Source organism: Bos taurus, chromosome 18, assembly GCF_002263795.3.
Source record: "Bos taurus isolate L1 Dominette 01449 registration number 42190680 breed Hereford chromosome 18, ARS-UCD2.0, whole genome shotgun sequence".
Classification (NCBI taxonomy): domain Eukaryota; kingdom Metazoa; phylum Chordata; class Mammalia; order Artiodactyla; family Bovidae; genus Bos; species Bos taurus.
Genome location: NC_037345.1, coordinates 35,680,880 through 35,702,851, shown reverse-complemented (window position 1 = coordinate 35,702,851; position 21,972 = coordinate 35,680,880). Strand labels below are relative to the sequence as shown.

The 21,972-nt window shown below is 42.2% G+C and overlaps 1 protein-coding gene and 1 non-coding gene across 5 annotated transcripts in view; both read right to left on the bottom strand.

The window, feature by feature from the left end:
• PRMT7 (protein arginine methyltransferase 7) overlaps positions 1-21,913 on the bottom strand; it is a 40,769-nt gene extending 18,856 nt beyond the window's left edge. For 3 of the 4 annotated variants that reach the window (XM_005218569.5, XM_024978199.2, XM_024978200.2), the window contains exons 1-5: positions 21,853-21,906; positions 18,216-18,393; positions 15,408-15,444; positions 10,016-10,165; positions 2,780-2,888 (exon numbers count right to left, since the gene is read on the bottom strand). In XM_005218569.5, coding sequence (XP_005218626.1) covers positions 2,780-2,888; positions 10,016-10,165; positions 15,408-15,444; positions 18,216-18,310 — 391 coding nt within the window. In that variant the 5' untranslated portion in view covers positions 18,311-18,393; positions 21,853-21,906. 4 annotated transcript variants of the gene reach the window in all.
• Positions 12,676-12,803, bottom strand: LOC112442431 (small nucleolar RNA SNORA19). The gene has a single exon (XR_003030525.1). It is a non-coding gene; the product is annotated as a small nucleolar RNA SNORA19 (small nucleolar RNA).
• Positions 21,914-21,972: the final 59 nt, after the last annotated feature.

Below are 21,972 nucleotides of genomic sequence, written 5' to 3'. Positions count from 1 at the left end.
AAAGTTGACAGTCTACTCACTAAACAAATATGACTGAATTCTTCCATGTGCCAGGCCCTGTGCCAAATCATGGAATGGAATAATTAGTAAGATCACACAGCCCATGAGTTCAGGATGCTTCAGCTGTGTGGCGATAGAAACATTAAATACGTAATTACATAATTATTTCATTATTGCGGTTAAAATCACTACATAGAAAGATATTAAGAAAGCTGAGTGTGTGAACACACAGTCTGGAGGTGGCACAGGACAGGGCACAGAATAAGTGACATGCCACACGTTCTCCACCTTGGGTCAAAATGGAGTAACTGGGTTCAGACTTATCTACCATCATAATCAACTAGAAAACACGGCAAAATATATAAAACAAGTGTTTTTGGACAGTGAACAGCAGGAAACAAAGTGAACCCTTGTTGCCCTGGCTCCCAGCCGGCAGGCACTTTCCAGACCTTTGTCCACATAGTGAGAAGCCAAGCAAAGTGTCTTGCTAAATGAGACAGAAGAGACGAGTTCAGGGGAGTGAGAGTCGGAGAGGAAGCTACATGGGAAAAGGGCTTCGGAAATCTGCACAAGGCTCCCCTCATGTCTCTTGCTGAATATATCCAAACACACACACGTAGGGTAAGCCTCTAGAAGGCTGGGCAAAGGATGACCATGTAGCTATAACCTGAGCAATTGTCAGAGCTCAGAGGACTGAGCAACATTCTAGTTCTGATCAGCCATGACCCAGGCTCTCAGCAGAGACCCCAGAAAGGTCACGCTGTACTAGTATAGCTGAAGCAGCCCTAGAGGAGGGGTTCTCAACAGGGTGAGATTTTGCATGCACACACCCCACACTTGGCACATTTGGCAATACCTGGAGACATTTCTGATAGGCACAAATGGTGCTGAGGAAGGAGATGTTATGAGCTTCCACCAGTTAAGAGGCCAGGAGTAAACGTTCCACAATGCACAGGACAACTTTCCCAGCAAAGAATTACTAAACCCACAATGTCAACAGTGCTGCAAGTAAGAAACCCTATCTTAAAGCTATTCTAAGCCTGTGCCAACAAAGCTTAAAAATAAGCCTTGAAAGGCTTATATCTGCAAGAAACCCAACTGCATGCCAGACAAAGCTTTTAAGGGAAGACAACAAAACTCAGCACTTAGCAATGTAAATCTCCCAATATACACAACGTTTGAATAAAAATTACCAGACAGGCAAAGAAGGAAAACAGGACTCAGAACCAGGGTAAAAATGAGTCAAAACAAGAAACCCAGAAAAGACAAAGAGAGGCAGTGGAATAGAAGGATGTTAAAACAGCTAATATAAATCTGCTAACTATTTAAAGGAACACAAGAATACATAAGAACAACAGAAGTTATTAAAAAAAAGAAAAAACCACAAAGGGAATTTTAAAGATGAAAAATAGAGTATCAGAAATGAAAAGTTCCCTAGATGTGCTTGACAGCAGATCAGACACTGTAGAAAAAGGGATCAGTGAACCAAAAGACCCATCCAGGAAACTACCCATGTCCATCAGTAGGTAAAGCAATGAACAGAGTATGGAATGTATCCACATGAGTGATGCTCACTAACAGAAAGAAATGAACACTTGATACATAAAACACTGGACAAAACTCAAAAACCCTGTACTACAAAAAAGAAAGCAGACACAGAAAAGTACACACTATAATTTCACTCAAAATTCTAGAAAAGGCAGATCTAATCTATAATGGAGAAAGCAGATGCGTGAGTGCCTAGGGCCACAGATACGGATGGAATGCCTGTAAAGGGTCATGAGGAATCTCTTTGGGCACGATGGAGACATTCTAGTATCTTGATGGTAGAAGTGGTGACAACTGTGTTTACATTTGTTAAAACTGAAACTATACACTTCAAATGGGTGCATCCACTTTATATAAATTATACCTCAATAGGAAATTCCCTAGCAGCCAGTGGTTAAGACTCTGTACTTTCACTGCTGAGGGCCCGGGTTCAATCCCTGGTCAGGGAACTAAGATCCCACAAGCCATGCGGTGTGGCCAAATAAATAAATAAATAAATCATACCTCAGTAATGTTGATTAAAAATGGGATGATCTGTGCACTCTTTTGTATGTATGGTACATTTTAAAAATAAATAAAGGGAATATCAATCCCTTCTTTTGTGCACGTTCCAGATCTTCCATAAAAAAATGCTTTTCAAATGTGAGAAAAATGCTAAATTTAGGTAGATGCTTCTTTTAAAATACTGCATGTTTAATATCCATAACTTCATGCTAGAAGTTTCTCTTGTAAATCTTTTTCACTGCGCTCTCCCAGTATCAGTAGCATGTGAAATGTCAAAAGTCTGATTCAAATTCCCAAACTATAAAAAGTATTCTGAAAATCTGAAGACCAAGTCACACAGGCAAATCTCTTATGCTCATACTGAGACCAGATACTGGAACTAAGCGAACCTCTCACTGTCAACCTTTTACTGTTTTGCTTCTGTCTAATAAAACTCAAAACCAGATAAATTGAGCCAGACAAGTATTTCAACCTGCTTAAGCAAAAGGTTTCATTTGTTTACATCAACACTCATATACTTGATTGGCTCTGGTTTACTCATTCCTCATTTATTTTAATTAGTGGAGAAATAAACTAATAGAGAAGTGCTTATCTTTAGACCAGCACATGGAGAGGTCCCAATTCTGTGCAATTACCTGGGTATATCTCTCCCAGAAGCTGGAATAAACCTTTTTCTCTCTCCCACAAGAGCAAGTAAAGCTTTTGTCACAAGATGTGTTGCTCTCACCTGGTCCTACAGTCACCTCAGTGGAATGCTTATTGATAACCTTAATCTTATCACTGAAGCCGTTTTTCTCCACAATCTTCACAGCAGCGTCAGCCATAGGCTTGAAAACCTAAAAATTAGTGAAAACCCAAATAAAAATAAGCAGTAAGTTAAATAACATCCTAACACCCGGTTTTTGCAATAGTCATGTATGGATGTGAGAGTTGGACTATAAAGAAAGCTGAGCGCAGAAGAATTGATGCTTTCGAACTGTGGTGTTGGAGAAGACTCTTGAGAGTCCCTTGGACTGCAGGGAGATCCAACCAGTCCATCCTAAAGGAGATCAGCCCTGGGTGTTCATTGGAAGGACTGATGCTGAAGCTGAAACTCCTATACTTTGGCCACCTGATGTGAAGAGCTGACTCATTGGAAAAGACCCTGATACTGGGAAGATTGAGGGCAGGAGGAGAAGGGGACGGCAGAGGATGAGATGGCTGGATGGCATCACCGACTCAATGGACATGGGTTTGGGTGGACTCCGGAGTTGGTGATGGATAGGGAGGCCTGGCATGCTGCGGTTCATGGGGTCACAAAGAGTTGGACAAGACTGGGTGACTGAATTGAACTGTAGTTTAACGTTCTTGACTTCTTGCTGGACTCAGGGGCCTGTGAGCCTCTCTGATTTTTAGTGTCATCTCCAGAGAGGGTCCTTTTTGACCCAGCTTCCAGAGGGCTGAGCAACTGAATTGAACTGAACACCTGGTTAGCAAGATATACCTTGATTCTGGTCCTCTGATTTGAAGTAAAAGAGGCCTCAATTATGGAATTTCTTCCTGAATACATAAAATGTACCTTTGTTACCGTTTGATACAGGCAAAATATTTTGTTGGGCTGTTTTGATCTAAATACACAAGATTTCACCTATGTAATTTAAATGCATCTCTAAATGTGTGTCATGGAAATGAACACAAAAGGATGAGATTCTACTAGGTTTAACTTGCAGCTAGGTGTTCCCATTACATGCAAGGCAAAGGAGGGCTGCAGAGGACTTCCAAGGAGACTACACCACCTAGTAAGGATGGCAGTATCAGTGCTATGCTAGAGGGAGATGCAAAGGGGATGTGCCTCACAAAACCATGACTGGGGACCTGGGATGTGAAGTGATGTGCTCTCTAGAGGAAAGTGAGACTATATTAGATATGAAGTGTGAGCAGCTCACCCTCCTGCTCAAAACTGTCTCAAATCCCCACTGCTAGTGGAACACAGCCTATATTCTCTTATGGTATCTGAGGCCCTCCATACTATGGACCACCTTACTTTTACCCAGCCTTCCTCCCCTCCCACCACCACCCCCAATACACATATGCACTACCAATGCTACAGCCACACTCATCTCCTCACTGTACAGGCAGGAGGCAAGCCTGAGCCTTCTCTGCCCTACCACCACCTGCCAAAGCAAACCCAGCTTTTCAGGGCAGCACAAATCCCCTCCTGATGGAAGTCCTCCCTGAACCCTTCATGTGTCCCTAAACATAAGCTCTTCTATCTCTTAGTTTCCCACCTGCCCAATTCAGATTGCATAGCTCTGACCACATCACTGCATGAAACATACAGATGCACATGCAGCCATACGCACATAGAGGAAATTTTCAGTTCAGTTGGTCAACTGTGTCCGACTCTTTGCAACCCCATGAACAGCAGCATGCCAGGCTTCCCTGTCCATCACTAACTCCCAGAGCTTGCTCTAACTCATGTCCATCAAGTTGGTGATGTCATCCAACCATCTTATCCTCTGTCATTCCCTTCTCCTCCTGCCTTCAATCTTTCCCAGCATCAGAGTATTTTCCAGTGAGTCAATTCTTTGCATCAGGTGATCAAAGTACTGGAGTTTCAGCTACAGCATCAGTCCTTCCAATGAATATTCAGGACTCATTTCCTGAATATTCAGGAAATTGACTGGTTGGATCTCCTTGCAGTCCAAGGGAATCTCAAGAGTCTTCTCCAACACCACAGTTCAAAAGCATCAATTCTTCGGTGCTCAGCTTTCTTTACAGTCCAACTCTTACATCCATACATGACTACTGGAAAAACCATAGCTCTGACTAGGCAGACCTTTGTCAGCAATGTCTCTGCTTTTTAATATGCTGTCTAGGTTGGTCATAGCTTTTCTTTCAAGGAGCAAGTGTCTTTTAATTTCATGGCTGCAGTCACCATCTGCAGTGATTCTGGAGCCCCCCAAAATAGTCAGCCACTGTTTCCCCATCTATTTTGCCATGAAGTGATAGGACCAGATGCCATGATCTTAGGTTTCTGAATGTTGAGTTTTAAGGCAACTTTTTCACTCTCCTCTTTCACTTTCATCAAGAGGTGCTTTAGTTCTTCTTCACTTTCTGCCATAAGAGTGGTGTCATCTGCATATCTGAGGTTATTGATATTTCTCCCAGCAATCTTGATTCCAGCCTGTGCTTCATCCAGCCCCGCATTTCACATGATGTTCTCTGCATATACATTAAATAAGCAGGGTGACAATATACAGCCTTGACGTACTCCTTTTCCTATTTGGAACCAGTCTGTTGTTCCATGTCCAGTTCTAACTGTTGTTGCATACAGATTTCTCAGGTGGAAGGTAAGGTGGTCTGGTATTCCCATCTCTTGAAGAACGTTCCACAGTTTGTTGTGATCCACACAGTCAAAAGCTTGGTGTAGTCACAAAGCAGAATTAGATGTTTTTCTGTAACTCTTGCTTTTTCAAAGATGTCGCGAATGCTGGCAATTTGATCTCTGGTTCCTCTGGCTTTTCTAAATCCAGCTTGAACATCTGGAAGTTCTCGGTTCACATACTGTTGAAACCTGGCTTGGAAAATTTTGAGCATTACTTTGCTAGAGTGTGAGATGAGTGCAATTGTGTGGTAGTCTGAACATTCTTTGGCATTGCCATTCTTTGGGAATGGAATGAAAACTGACCTTTTCCAGTCCTGTGGCCACTGCTGAGTTTTCCAAATTTGCTGGCATATGGAGTGCAGTACTTTCACAGCATCATCTTTTAGGGTTTGAAATAACGCAACTGGAATTCCATCACCTCCACTAGCTTTGCTCATAGTGACACTTCCTGCTGCTGCTGCGTCACTTCAGTCACGTCCGACTCTGTGCAACCCCATAGACGGCAGCCCACCAGGCTCCCCCGTCCCTGGGATTCTCCAGGCAAAAACATTGGAGTGGGTTGCCATTTCCTTCTTCCAATGCGTGAAAGTGAAAAGTGAAAGTGAAGTCGCTCAGTCATATCCGATTCTTCGCGAGCCCATGGACTGCAGCCTACCAGGCTCCTCCATCCATGGGATTTTCCAGGCAAGAGTACTGGAGTGGGGTGCCATTGCCTTCTGTTTGGCTCTAGGTGGATGATCACGCCATTGTGGTCATCTGGGTCATGAAGATCTTTTTTGCATAGTTCTTCTATGTATTCTTGCCACCTCTTCTTAATATCTTCTGCTTCTGTTAGGTCCATACCATTTCTGTCCTTTATCGAGCCCATCTTTGCATGAAATGTTCCCTTGGTATCTCTGATTTTCTTGAAGAGATCTCTAGTCTTTCATATTCTATTGTTTTCCTCTATTTCTTTGCATTGTTCACTTAGGAAGGTTTTCTTATCTCTCCTTGCTATTCTTTGGAACTCTGTATTCAGATGGGTATATCTTTCCTTTTCTCCTTTGCCTTTTATGTCTCTTCTCAGCTATTTTTTTTTTTTCTTCTCAGCTATTTTTAAGGCCTCCTCAGACAACTATTTGGCCTTTTTGAATTTTAGAAATGATTTTGATTCTAGAAAATGATAAAGTGACCAGTCATAATGACAAGATTTCCATTTTTTTCTAAGACCTTTTCTGTATCCACCTATATTTTCTGCCACAAAAGCATATTTCTATTACAATCAAGAGGAAAATACTATATACTTCTACAAAAAATATGTGCTCGGGTAGGGGGAAAAAAACTTTCACAATCTGTTTCAAATTATTTCAAGGCTCTAGTTTGATGGTTTTGATGTCGTTGGAGGGCCTCAGACCCTCAATTCTCACCAATCAGTCTGCCTCCACCCCAAAAGTATCACGTGCTCTTACCACCCTCTCAGCCCTCCTGCCCCTTCATTCATCTCCTCTGCTGACCCTGCAGAGTCTGTCCTTCACAGCCTCTTCCTCAGCCACCAAGAACTCAAGAACTTACCTCAAACAGTATCGAATGAACCCTGAAGCTGATTTCTCAACATCATCATCCTGTGTTCTCCCCTAGCCCTCAAATCGGTTTGCAGAACTAATCTTCTTTCAAGGGATGTACTGTCTGGTCTAAGAGCAAGTGAATCTTTCTTGCCAGGTAAATGAAATAAATTAAACAGCATTTAACTTTATTTTGGCCAATGATATATCCAAGGAGAGGTTTGCTAGAGATTCCTGGGAATGTTCTTTTTGCCCTTAAAAAGGAGAAAGAAAATGAGGAAGCCAGGATCATGCTTGGTTTTCAAGTCATTGTGCCACAGAAGTCACTGTAACCAACACATCTTCCCCAAGATTCCTTCCTTTTCAAATGTACTAAAAGAGTAGCCTGCAGACAATGCCTGTAATTTCTTATATTCTATCCAATCCTCAACCTTACTCTCCTGAAAATATTGCCTAAAGGGGGTCACCAATAACCCTCTTAGCTGCCAACCCATAGCTTTCTCAGCCCCCATTCTGCTTAATTTCCATACCTGTAGTAATACAGTAGCCACATGTAGTTATTTAGATGTAAATGGATTAAAATGGAGTAATATTTTAAAATTTCAGCTCCTCAGGCCTAGGAAGAGCTGTTCTCCTAGTCACATTTCAAGTACTTAGCAGCCACATGTGGCTAGGGACCATGATACGGGACAGCACAGTCATAGATTTTCACCATCACAAAGTTCTAATAGACAGTGCTGCTCTAGTAACATCCACACTTGCTGATCACTCCCTCTTTCTCATGACTTCCACGCCATCTGCACCTGCCTCTAGGGTCTTTTCACTTCTGACTGGACTTGACTTCATGGCCACTCTTGTTCACTCAGCCCCCTGAACACATCCTGCCTTTGCTTTTTTCAGTCTACTCTCTCCCTGGACAACCCCCTACACTGCCAGCTTTACTTGTCATATCTTTAGCAAGTGAGTCCCAAATCCACTGTACACGTCACCCTCATAAGGTTCAGACTCCCGTCTCTAGGGACCATCAGGTTCTCTCTCACTCATTCTTCTGGACCTGTCTTTCCTGTTGCCATGCAGTTCAAGCAGAGCTGCAAACCACAGGGCAGTCCAAAGACAGGAAGACCAAAGAATCAACCAGGTAGTCATTAGAGCAAAAACTGGGAGGCCACCATAAAGATCTGAAGAGTCAAATGGAAGAGGTCTGACAGTCACAAGCCAGAACAGCAAGAGATTAGAAATCCAGGTCAAGTGAGATGGAAATATGGAAAAACCTAAGAAAACAGTTCTACCAATACTATCAAAAAGTATGTTCTCATCCTATGTTTTTCATTAGCAGTCCACAAAGGTACTGGCTCCTGCCCCAACAGCTGTCTCATATGTAACATGTCCAAAATGAAATGCAGGGTCTTTCCCACAAAATAAGTTACTGGAAAGAGGGACTCCTCTTATCATCAATGGCATCCCTGCCTCCACCCTAGACACCCACACTAGCACTCTCTCTCACACACACATACACCATCCTATCAAAGCTACCAGTGTGGAGTGAGCACCAAATTAGGAACCAAAAGACCAAGATCCAGGTCTAGCCCTCCTACTTATTAAATGTGGGACTTAAGACTTTAACCTGTGTCTTGGCTTCTTCATTTATGAAGATAAAATCTACTTGAGGCTATCAAGGCAACTATCTTCAAATGCTGATTTCTCTGTATCAGCTCAGAGCCTTGATGACGCCTCCAAAGGCAAAGAATGACCCTTAATCATTTTAATGAAATCCTGAGACAAGTGTACAGAATTGCATGTGGGTACATGCACACACTCACAACCTTACCACTACCGTTGGACTATCCAGAAACTTGAAGCCCATTAACACCTAACTCACAATTAAAGTCTTTAATGTGACACTCAGGTCTTCCAGAGTCTGGCTACAATCTACCTTTCTGGGTTTTTCTACCATGACATCATTTGCCACAACTCTGGACAACACTGTTCCAAACACACCACGGTATTCCCTCAGCCTAAACTGTCACCCTTCTAGACTATGTGCTTGAGGGCCACCCTGTAGACATGGGGGTAGGAGGCAGGTGCTGGAAGGAGTCTAGGCAGAGCACCCTAGAGTGTTGACCTCTATACTTTACGGGAGAAAGCAAAAAACTTCTGTTTAAGCCACTGTTATTTTGGGACTTTGTCATCTGCAACTTAATCACAATATAAAACAACTTTTGTAGGGCAAAATACACCAAAATTTTAACACTGGTTAGTCATCTATTGAGTCAATACACTTCTTCATATTTACCAAATTTCCTATAGTGGTATGTATTATTCACATTGCACGCACAGATGCATGTGTGCTAAGCTGTTTCAGTCTCGTCTGACTCCTTGAAACCCTATGGACTATAGCCCACCAAGCTCCTTTGTCCATGGGATTCTCCAGGCAAGAATACTGGAATGGGTTGCCATACCCTCCCTCCAGCTCTAGAGTATCTCTGATCAAGGAATCCAACCTGCATCTCTTGCATCTCCTGCATTGGCAGGCGGGTTCTTTACCACTAATGCTACCTGGGAAGCTTATTATTTGCATTACCAGAAAAATAATTTTGTTTAATATTTTATTAAAGGAGTGAAATGGCAGATTGCCAAACTACGGGTAAATGCAGTAAGATAGCTAGCTCTGTCAGGACATTTAAGGTAGTAGATCTCAACCTTGATGCACTTTAAAAAATCCCAATGCTCAGGCCACATCCCAGAACTATTAATTAAAATCGGGGGCGGGGGCGTGCAGGACAACAACTGATTAGGCATTAGAATTTTTTAAAAGCTCCTCAGTGATTCTGATGTTCAGTCAAGGCTGAGAATCACTGTTTTCAGAGAAGAAAATGAGCTCCTGGAGGAAAGAATGGTGTCTGATTCATCTCTGTGTCCTCAGAACCTGGCGCTGTGCTTGGCATGGAGCGAACACTCCATGTATGTCTGTGAAGAAATGGACCGGGAGAGTGCAAGGCACACAAGAAACTTTCCACACAGGACAGAGAACATACACATGAAGAGTGTGGCTCACCTCAATGGCATAGCAGAAGTCGGCACCAGCCGTGACCGCCATCATTGACAAGAGTCCTGTGCCAGTGCCAATGTCAAGAACCAAGGCCTTCTGTCCTCTGTCCTTCACCCGGCTCACAGCAGCCCGGATGCCCTGGTAGTATTTCATATTCTAAGAGAAAGGGAGAAACAACTGTTACTTCATACCAGTTATTGTAAGTGTTTTGTGAAGTTCTAGAGTCACAGTTGGCAGCAGCAGAGTGAAGTCCCAACCCTGTGGCCTCTGTGGCTTGCACTGGTTGAGTTGAACAGGCCTCCCGAGGCTCCAGGAGCACTGGGTCAGCCTCTTAAAATTTATAAAGTAATTGTGTCTCCCCTCCACACCCACTCTTCCATAATCTGCTTAGAGATGCTGAGGCTCACGCTCTGCAAACCACACTCTCCTCTTTCCAGCTTTTAGACGACTGGACAACACAGGAACTAGAGGATGGAGAAAGCTTGTTCCTTCCCACATGTGCACTCTCTTCAGGCCCTTCAGAGCTAGGAGCAGCACTCAAGTAGCAATTCCCTTCAGAGATCTGAGCATCAGCTCCACAGGACCTCTCCTCCACACGTCTAGGTTCTGGGAACTCCAGTCTTCTCCCTTTGTGTCCCCAGGTAAAGGAACTGCTTCTTGCAATTACTACCACAAGGTTACCCTGGTGCTTCCCAGTCCTCCCATACCTCTGTAACCAATTCCTTCTCTTGAAACAGATGCATATGCTTGTGTGCCCAGTGGTGTCTGACTCTTTGCAACCCCATGGACTGTAGGCCACCAGACTCCTCTGTTCATGGAATTTTCTAGGTAAGAACACTGGAGTGGGTTGCCATTTCCTCCTCCAGGGTATCTTCAAGACTCAAGGATTGAACTCATGTCTCCTGCATTGGCATGGGGATTCTTTACCACTAAGCCACCAGGGGAGCCCACTGAAACATATAATGTGGCTTTTGGTTTCCTCACTAGGCTCTTAATTCATACAGCTTCCTGGGCTAAAAAATATTTTCTTCTCAGGAAATTGTTTCTTTGTTTTTAGTTCAAGTCCTTAGTAATTTAATCATATATATCTATATCTATATATTTTTTTTCCTCTGTAACACTTTGGCTAATTAAATACCTGGCCCTAGGATCTCACAGGCTGTGTGGTACAGCCAAAAAAAAAAGAACAGTACTATATTTCAAAATAGCAACACTGAACTCTAAAAGCAAATGGAGTGATAATGTCAAAATTATGAAGTGAAGTGATTTCCAAACTAGAATCCAGCCCTTAGTGTGAGGACAGAATAAAGACGTTTTCGGATAAGCCAAGCCTCAAAAACCTTACTCCCCATGAACCCTCTCAGAGTAATGTGATAAAGGATGAGCTTCACTAAAGAGGGAAGGAACCAAAGAGGAACACAAGGAGACCCAGGAAACGGAGGACTCAATACAAAAAGAGGAGCAAAGGAGATCTGCAGACAACAAGAATTGCAGGTCTAGAACGCACCTAGTCCAGACTGAGGCCGGGGAAAATGACCCAGGAACAATCTCTAAGATGAAACTGACAGAACAGCCGACTGTTTTGACTTTCCTTTGGAAAGAAATTTTAGACTACGGGGAGAAAGTATGGGCATAAAAGGATGACTACATAAAACATAAAGCAAAAATAAGTTAATTATTAACAAAGAATAATGCAAGAAAGGAACAGCAATCAAAATTATCACATAGCTCAACTGTGAACAGTGTTTATACATGCCTAATAAAGTCAACATGATTTTAACTAACACACATTTATATAAGCGCTTACTTCGTCACAAAAGGGGGTATTATTGCTATCCCTATTTTACAGATGAGAAAACAGAGGCATAAAGAATTTAAGTGACTTGCCTACTGAAACACTGAGTATTAATTTTGCAAAAACTATAACTGTGCTGGGAGGAAAGGAGAACGAGTGGGAAGGAGGAGCTGAAAGAATATCAGATTCTTAGCTCTTACAGTGGGAAGTCAGTAGATAATAGTTATTTAGGTCTGGAAGTAAACATAAAACAAACAGTTCAAAGAGAAGAAAGGAGGTTGCCTCTGAGTGTAAGCATAAAAATGTTTTGTCTGGGGGAAATGATACACCAGGGGACTGTTACTTCACCGTAAGCCTCACAGAAATATTTGACTCCTAAAGTAATTGCATTTTTGTCTTGGATAAAATCAGTATGGCATTTTATGTTACGTGCTTTTTATGGCAAAGAAAGAAAAAAAGTTAAAATAAATCAGGATGGCAACCGATAGAATTGTTGAACTAGGAAAATGAACATCAAATACACTATTTCCACAAAAAGCAGGACGGTGCAGATTTCTCTGTGCAGCTGTGGCTGTGGGGTAATGGAAAGAGAGCAGGTCTAGGAGCTGGTTCGGGAGCTTCAGTTCAGTCTGCAAGCCAATCACCTGAGAACCCTCATCAGCAGCATCCTCAACAGGAAACAGGGTTGGAATACGTGCCAAATAAATAACATCCATTAAATGAGCTATCACTTTTAATTTTTTTAATTTAAAAAAGTTGTATTTTCTAAACAACAAATACTAAAATACCTGCAATACTTTTTCAATTTTCTTAACATACAAAACCATCACACAATGCAAAAAAATACAAAATGTAACTTGAAGTTATTGACTGTTGTCTGAAGGTGACTGACATCAATGACTAAATTAGTCATGCTGCTAATTTACCTCCACATGTTTATTTAGCACATCAGAAATATCTTTTCTCTGACATAAAGAAAAAAGACAATGAAATGTGCACAGCGATCACTTTTTAATTATCCAACTTTGAAGTTACTACTGCTGCTGCTGCTGCTAAGTCGATTCAGTCGTGTCCAACTCTGTGCGACCCCATGGACGGCAGCCCACCAGGACCCCCCACCCCCGTCCCTGGGATTCTCCAGGCAAGAACACTGGAGTGGGTTGCCATTTCCTTCTCCAATGCATGAAAGTGAAAAGTGAAAGTGAAGTCGCTCAGTCGTGTCCGACTCCTAGTGACCCCATGGACTGCAGCCTACCAGGCTCCTCCATCCACGGGATTTTCCAGGCAAGGGTACTGGAATGGGGTGCCATTGCCTGGAGCTTCTTAAAAGACAACTGGCAGTATCCATAAAGAGTCCTATGTGAGTTCATAATCCTAGACTACACTAAAGATGATATTTGGATGGCAAATAAGCACATAAAATGATGTTTGACACTATTAGTCATTAGAAAAAATAATTTCATGTGCTTATTTGCCTTCCAAATATATTAAAACTACAAAGTTAAATAATGTACATTCAACATATAGACCCAGCAATTCTACTCTGATATATTTATATGAAAGAAATGAAAACATGTCCACACAAAGACTTACATGTGAATGTTCAAAGCAGGACTATTCAAAACAGCCAAAAACTGGAAACGATTCAAATGTCTATCAACTGGTAAATGGATAAAATACAGTTTATCCATATAATGGAGTATTACTCAGCAATACAAAGGAATGGATACTAATACCCTCAACATGAATGACCCTCAAATGATGAATGAAGGAAAAAAGACACATAGACTACATATTATATGATTTCATTAAGATGAAATTTCCAAAAAAGGCAAAAACTATACAGACAGAAAAATCTATCAGTGGTTGCCTTGTGGGAGGGGGGTGCAACCAGAAGGTTGAGTACCAGGATTGATTTTATGGGATAATAGAAGTGTTTTAAAACAACAACAAAATGTAAGGAACGATACAAAAGTACAGAGAAACATGTTTTTCTTGACTGTCACTAACCAGCAACTTCTGACTCCATTTCCTCACGTATAGAACTGGGAAGGGGAGAATAGAAGTTAAGAGTTAAATAATGAAGACCCAGGAATGTTCCATCAAGGAATTTGAAGTTTACCTCAAAGGCAGCAAGAGGACACTGAAGGGTTTTAGGGCTGCTGTACAGAGGAAGACGGAGAAGGCAATGGCACCCCACTCCAGTACTCTTGCCTGGAAAATCCCATGGACGGAGGAGCCTGGTAGGCTGCAGTCCATGGGGTCACTAAGAGTCGGGCACGACTGAGCGACTTCACTTTCACTTTTCACTTTCATGCACTGGAGAAGGAAATGGCAACCCATTCCAGTGTTCTTGCCTACAGAATCCCAGGGACAGGGGAGCCTCATGGGCTGCCGTCTATGGGGTCGCACAGAGTTGGACACAACTGAAGCGACTTAGCAGCAGCAGCACAGAGGAAGGAAAAGAGGGGCCGACACCAGTCAATGAGTGCTGAGCAGGCAGTGGGGTTGAAAGAACAATAGAATTTGGTGGTCAATCAACTATAGGCTTAGATAAGGGAAAGACATCATCTTTCTGGCTTGGCTGACCGGATGGACGACACCACCATTTGTCCAAATCCTCTGGAAGCTGAGTCAAAAAGGACTCTCTCTAGAGATGACACTAAAAATCAGAGAGGCTCACAGGCCCATGAGTCCAACAAGAAGTCAAGAACGTTAAACTACAGAGGATTAGTCAAAAGCCAACAATGTTTGTTCTCCATTCTGTAATTCCTCAGCAGATCAGCAAAGGCACTTGGATATTTGACAAAAATGAGGGAGGCACTTAGCCCCTGTGGTGTAGTCTGAACACTAATGGTGCTTAAGGAGGCCCTTCTGTCACAGTGTTGCCAAGAAGCAGGCAGTTAATCCGGGCTGGGTGAAAGAGACACTGCCACCAACACAGCCTCATGACCAGCCCTACCATGTGCCCTGATCCTTCTGCCAAGCACTGCTCAGTTTTTAAGCCTGGCCCTGCATCCCTCTCCTTCAAGCCTCCCAATTTCTGAATGATCTGGATGAGGCTGACTAGTTAAGCACTCTGGGAGACCAGGAAATCCTGGGTTGCTAACCATGATAAGACCAGAATTATAACATAATTCAAACAAAGAGAACTCAGATGAAACAAAAATGAAAGAGAAAAGCTGAAATGTAATTCTGCAGTGAAAGCCAAATATACTTTACAAAATACAGTCTGCAGTGACCTCTAGAGATTCTATTTTAAAATTACAAAGTAACTATTCCAGGTAAAACTGTATTTTGTATCCAGAGATTATGGAAATCAGCTAGTATGGCCCACTCATTATAAATTCTAATAAGTGAGGTCTGCAGAGGTCTCATGTTTTCTCCAAGGTCATGCTCAAGTCAGTAATAGAGGAGCAAGAAGGACCCAGACTCCTTCTTTCCCAAGCAGTGCACCCTACTGCTGCCTCTCTGCGTCATTCTAACAGCGTGCCTCTGGGGGCAGTTTTTAACCACATAGTGGAAGGTTTCAAACACCACTTTAAGATAACAGTTTCAAAAAGATAAATAAATAAATAAATAACAGTTTCCTTTTACACTTACCCTATCTTTGTCATGCAACATATCAGCATAGGATGACCTAAAAAAAATAAAAAGACAAGTTAGAAACCTCTGCTAATAATGATAAACATCAACGTATGAGAATATACACATACATAAATGCATTCCTACATCAGACAGAACAAACATCTTGGTCCATTTTAAACTATTTTAACAGAGCTATAAGCTGTCATTCTCTCATACTGTAGCAAAAAAAAAATCTTAGCAAAACATGTTTATTTTTAGTAAAGAATCTTGGATTGAAACTCCTGTGATAGTTGGCCCTGTCACAGTAATTCCACAGTCCTAGCATACTGATCATGTTATACATCATATAATTTTTTTCCTCAGGAACAACTCAGATGTGTCTAACACTTCACGTAGTCTTACATATATTTGTATACAGGGATAACCACAGATGGAAGGAACACCAAGGAGAACAATCAGGGAAAGAGAATCTATATGCCTGCTGTGTATATGAAGGCACTTTCCCTTATGTCATCAGGGACAACTAAGAAGAGCTCATCAAACTACAGAGAAGAGGGCTGCTTATCTGTATGTTCTACCATAATAATACACAAATCTGAAAAATCTCTGGCAGGGTTAGGATAATCCACAGAACTCAGCAGATTCAACCCAAAGATGCTTTCTGAGAGTTCCAGGTGAGAATTAAGGCACTCTCAAGAAAGAGAGGGCCTCCAGCTTCCGATCAACATCAGAATTAATGGAGAGCTTTTTTTTTAACATGTGGCTTCCCACAATACACGCAAAGAACTTCTGATCCAGAAGATGGAGCTGGAGTTTGGAAATCTGCACTTGAACTGGTGCTCCAGGCAAGTGTGACACAGGCACTTCATACTCCACATTTTGAGGAGCACTGCACCAAAAGCAAACAGTTCTGCTGCTTCTTTTTTTAAATGACATACCAAGGTTTTTAACATGTGAACCTACCTATGAGTGTTTAGTTGAAATCTGGTCCTTTCTACTTTCCTTCACCTCAAAAGGGACATTTTCACACCTGATCTTCCCTGCCTCATCACCCACCCACTCCTCCCACTCCACTGACATCACTCTCCCTAAGCACCACCAGCTCATTCCCATCACTTAACAGCTAAGATTTCTCTGACCCTGCTAGACACTCCCCTTTCTGAAATGTTCTCTTCCTTTCTACTCTCTGGCCATCCCCTGCTTGTTGTCTTGCCTCACCAGATATTCCAGGATTCTTTCTTCAGCCCTCTACCTTTCTTATCCCACACGATCTCTGAAAGCCTGCAATCTCTTCCAGCTTCAACTCTCACTAATAACTGCAAACTGTCCAGATCCATAATTTATCTGCCCACTGGCATTTCCATCTGGATGGCCAAACCCAGACACTAATCTTCATCTCCCAACAACATTCATTCCTCCTGTGTTCTCCTTGGGATGGAACTGTTTTCCATCCACTTACTCAAATCAGAAATCTTGGTGCTTCTTGAATTTTCTCTCTCTTTCCATCACTGCACCCAAGAGTTACCAAACTTAGGCTCCCTCAAAGCTTTCTCCTCCTCTCTCCACCTCTGCTGTCTCAGCCATGGGGCTGCGATATCTACCCAAATGCCCACAAGTTGTTTGCTCTTTCCACACTGCTCTCAGGGAATGTTCCAAAATGCAACCTCATCTATTTTCTTCCCTATTTAACATCTCAATCACTCAGAAAATAACATCCAAAATACTTGGAAAGTAATGTATTTGAGCTCTTATTTTGTACCAAACATTGTACTTCATTCAATCATCAAACGATGGTAAGAAAAAGGTATCATACTATGGGATACATGTTATTATACTGAGGCATGTACTGTTATACTGTACACGGGGCACATATTACTACTTCGAGGCTAAGAGAAGTTTAGAAGCTTGGCCAATGTCACAGACTTAAGTGGCAAAGCTAGAACTTAAGAGAACTGTGCTCCTCTTCCAGCATTTTGCTCCCACCAACTACAACGTGACGCCACCCACCTTTTCAGCAGCCTCCCTCACCACAGCGCTACTTTTTCACCACACTCCAGTCACAGTGACCTGCTAGTCATTCCCCAAACTAGCTCATCTGCAAGTCTGCACATAATCCCTGCTGCCTGGAAAGCAATCACTCTCTCTTTAGATTTGAGAAATCATTCAAATTATCACTCTCCCAGCAGAGCTGGTTCTTGATGCTTCCATGCACTTTTGTGCCCATTTCCACTGATCTTCATCTCATGGTGTCATAATTTTTTATATATCTGTCTCTTCCACAAATCTGCATGTTCTTTGAGAACCAGAACCTGATCTTCTTCATTTTGGTATTCACAGCCTTCACACAGTGTTGTATACACTTAATGATTGCTTAATAACAGTAACTCACTGACATACTTTTAAACATCCCTCCAAAGGAAAAAAAATAATTCACTTTCCCCCATGTTTTCCATTAAAGAGAATTTAACCATATGATAAATGTGTCATCATTTCAGTGACTCAATAATTAACTTTCATAAGTTCGTCTATTGCTGTTACTACTACTGAACCCTGGGTCCTCTTTGGTCCACTAGACAAATCCTCTGGGGCTCTGATATGGCTGCTACACAACGTCTGACTCTCCACACAGGTATGACTTTGTGGAACTCCCACACAAACCTACCTAGCTGAGCAGACCTGCTGGTGAGCAACACTGCCCTGGTCAGAAGCACTTGGTGACAATCTATTCCCCACTCAGACTGGATTCCAAGGAATCTGCTTTGAGATCAACGGCCCTACCCAGCTACAGTGAACTGTGGGGAAAAACAAAAAAACCCCCATTACCTTGCAATCTCCTGGTGGTAGTCATAATGCTCATCCTCCTCCAGCCACTCCACAGATCCTGTGGTCGGATTGGCCCGCCCACAGAAGACTTTCATGATGTCAATCAGCTTCTCAGCTTTAGCAGAGAAAAGCAGCCTTGCCAGTTGACTTCTTGTAGACAAGTCTGATCGTCAGAAATCTATTCAAATCATAATGCCCCAAAATACAGAGGGAAACGAATTTTTAAGACAAGGGGAAAAAAAAGAACTCATAAAATGGATGAAAATGTCAGAGACACTGAAAATATTAGTTCATCAGAATTTCGATCTTCCCATCAAGAGTTACTTAGTTTTATATTCAGCACACAACATCAAAAATCATTAAGACAAAAATTCAGAAAGCTATCTGGAAACTTCAGCAGGCCTCCATAGTTTCAATGGGGTCAAATGAGCCTCAGAGTTGCACCTGAGTACAGCCTCAGGTGAAGGCAGGTGAGAAGAGAAATAATGCAGAAGAAAGGCCTAGAAGGAAAAGGGAGAACACAGAGACTGCTGCTGCTGCTGCTGCTGCTAAGTCGCTTCAGTCGTGTCCAACTCTGTGCGATCCCAGAGACGGCAGCCCACCAGGCTCCCCCGTCCCTGGGATTCTCTAGGCAAGAACACTGGAGTGGGTTGCCATTTCCTTCTCCAGTTCATGAAAGTGAAAAGTGAAAGTGAAGCAATAAAGGAGTATCAGCAATACTGTCTTAGAATAGTAAAATTTAGTTTAAGGAAATATGCAAAGAAATAGTAATTCAACTCACCTAAGTAAACCTCACCTGAGCAAATAAATCATAGCTAACATTCAACATGAACAATCCCCAAAATATAACACCAAGCCAAAGAATAAGCAAACCACAGAGTATACATGATTGTATTCATATGAAATTCATAATTATGCAACAGAGAATATAGTCTTCAGGGATCACACCGAAAGCATAACAGGGAATGATGATAGTGGTTACCTATAGGAATGAAGGGAAAAGGATGGAATCCACAAAGGCCTTCAAAATCAAAGGCCTTCACAGGAGACTTCAAAAGTAATAGTAATTGTTCTTTTTCTAATTATACTGTTTTTCTTAGTGCCTCACTATTATGTTATATTATTATGTTATTATATTACTGTTATGTCAGTTACTTCTTATCTACTCAGTATTGAATTTTAAAAGCAATTTTAACTTTCTTCATCTAAAAAAAAAAGGCTTCGAATAAATGAAATCTCACCAGATCAATGTCTTACATGGCCTGTTTCCTGCCAAAGATCTATTTCTGAGAGAGAAATCCCACAGCTCAAAATCTGAAGGTTCTTCTCAGCAAACATGGCCTCTCACAGTGCCCTCCCTCTTATTATTTAAAAAACAGTAAGTGTTCTACCTTTTCCTTCATTTCTTGATAAGCACTGATCCATCATCTGTAAACTTTAAAAAGAATGCCCACTCCGCAAGACCCTAAACATTTGTAAGGCATTTTACTGGCCAGAGTTACTGACTTTCTTCTGAAGTCATCTAAACTAAGTAAACACTGAATTCTTATACTAGAGGATGGGTAACAATCTTTTCTGAAAAGACTCAGTCACTAGCCTGGTTCAAAGTAGTCAATTAGTCCTTCAGCAAAACTCTACTTCAGTATATCTAGTCTCTAATTTAGTGGTTATCAAGCTTTCTGACAACCCCAGTAAGAAATATATTTTACCTTGAGACACAACACACACACGGAATATAAAGTTTCACAAAACAATTACTTAGTCTTCATGTAGGCAAGACCCTCTGATATAGTCCACTCTATTTAATTTTTATTTGTCATGCAGGTCATAATCCACTGAATTGTTTTAATAACTCACCAAAGGGTTTCAACCTACAGCTTGAAAAGCACTGCTAGAATCAGCTCTACATATCTCATAAGCTAATGTCATTAAAAGGGAGAGTATCTAGAACTACCATAATCTGTAATATGCTTCAGAAAACACTTCCAACAAATGCTGTAGTAGAAAGAAGTTTAAAAGATGGGTAGGATTTAGATGGGGGAAGGGAGGGAGAAAGTACTCCACCAGATTAGAGAGGCTTAAAAAATCATGCACAGTGAACTAATAAATTAACCTGAAGTTCCATTGAACAAGAAGTCAAACATGTTGATGGGGTCCATATTGTGGAGATTCCTAAAACCCTTATCCTCTGGTCCACATGTAATCAATCGTGAAGTCACTTAAAGGTTAAGGGGAAGTAAAGTATTGTAATTTATGGAATTCTCTTTTCATCTATGATGTTGCAGAGGCTGTAACTAGGACCACAGTGTCTTTTCAGAACTGTAGAGAAGTCACTGGTTTCATATAAATCTAAACAAATGCTTGAGGACAGAAACTATGTCCTGTAACCTCTCTGGGTGAACACTACGTATCTTCCACACATGAATCTCCTCATGTATTACTATGCCTTATCCTCTCTCCCAGAAGGAGCCCACAATCTAGATTCAGGATACTCTAATCTCCTCCTCATTCTCCAAGAGCTGTGTAATCACATGGTTATTTACAAGGAGAGGATGGAAATCAACTGCCAAGCCCTAATTGCTTTACTAGTCAGATTTCAGAGTAGACCTCTGGTTCAGTCACTCAAAATTTACCAGGCACCTTCTGTATGCCAGGTACTGTATTAGGACTGGAGGACTACCATAAAGAGAAAGGAGGTTCTTGTCCTCCAAGAATTTATAGATCCTAATAAAAGAGAGTAAATAAAATAATTACAGACTACTTGAGGGCAAGAAAGGAAATGCATAGGGTGCTATGAAAGAGAATAACAAAGTTATGAAAAGGTTCTCTGAGGAAAATAGCATCTAAATTGAGGCCTGAAAGATAAGCGGGGTTAAAAGCTATGATAGTGTAGTGCTCATATTTCAGGAATCCTTACCCCAACTTTTCCAAAAACAGGACGTAAAATGTCAAGAATTAGGTGCAGAGTTACAAAAGTCTGAGTGACTGAAGCACTTTGAGCAGAAGAAATGATAGGAGATTAGGCATGTGGGCTTCTGCAAACCGTTGTGCCATGCTGACTTTGGAAAGGTGTTTTGATTTTGTTCTAGGTACACTGAGAGCCACTCAACGGTTTTAAGCAAAGGAGTATCTACGGCGGGTGTCGCAAAGAGTCGGACACGACCGAGCGACTGAACAACAAACGGTGGGTGTACGCTTTTACAGGGACTCTCTGACCAATGTGTGGTAAACAGACTGGTTTCCAACTACTGAGAACACTGTGACTGGGAAAGACCTATGAACCAGGGGACCATGGACCAGTCAAGGGTGCGATAGCTGAAGCTCCGAAAGACTGACGTGCGGGTCTCTGTCGCTGAGAGGAGGCGCCAGGTACTCCCCGCGAAGGTGCTCAGTCACAAGCCAAACTAGAAGCAATTACCCGACTGAATGGCAGAGGCGGGGACCCCCTAGAAACCCGCACTACCGCCGTTCGGGAGCTCTGAGCCTCCCCATGCGGACTCTAGAAGTTCCTTCGGAGTCCCGAAGAGGTGTATACCTCAGTGTTCAAGTACGACCGAGGCCGTGGGCTGAGTACGTTTCTGGCTGCATTCGAGCCTTCAACCGCGACCCCACCTTCCCAACCCGTCCAGCGTCTCACCCGACGCGGGAACAGTTCCATTCACTTCTTCCGTCACCGCCATCTTGCCTCTACAGGCGTGGGAGGGCGGGACCTCCCTAGACTCTCTGAGTGTGCCGGGGGCGGGCCCGGAAGCGGAAC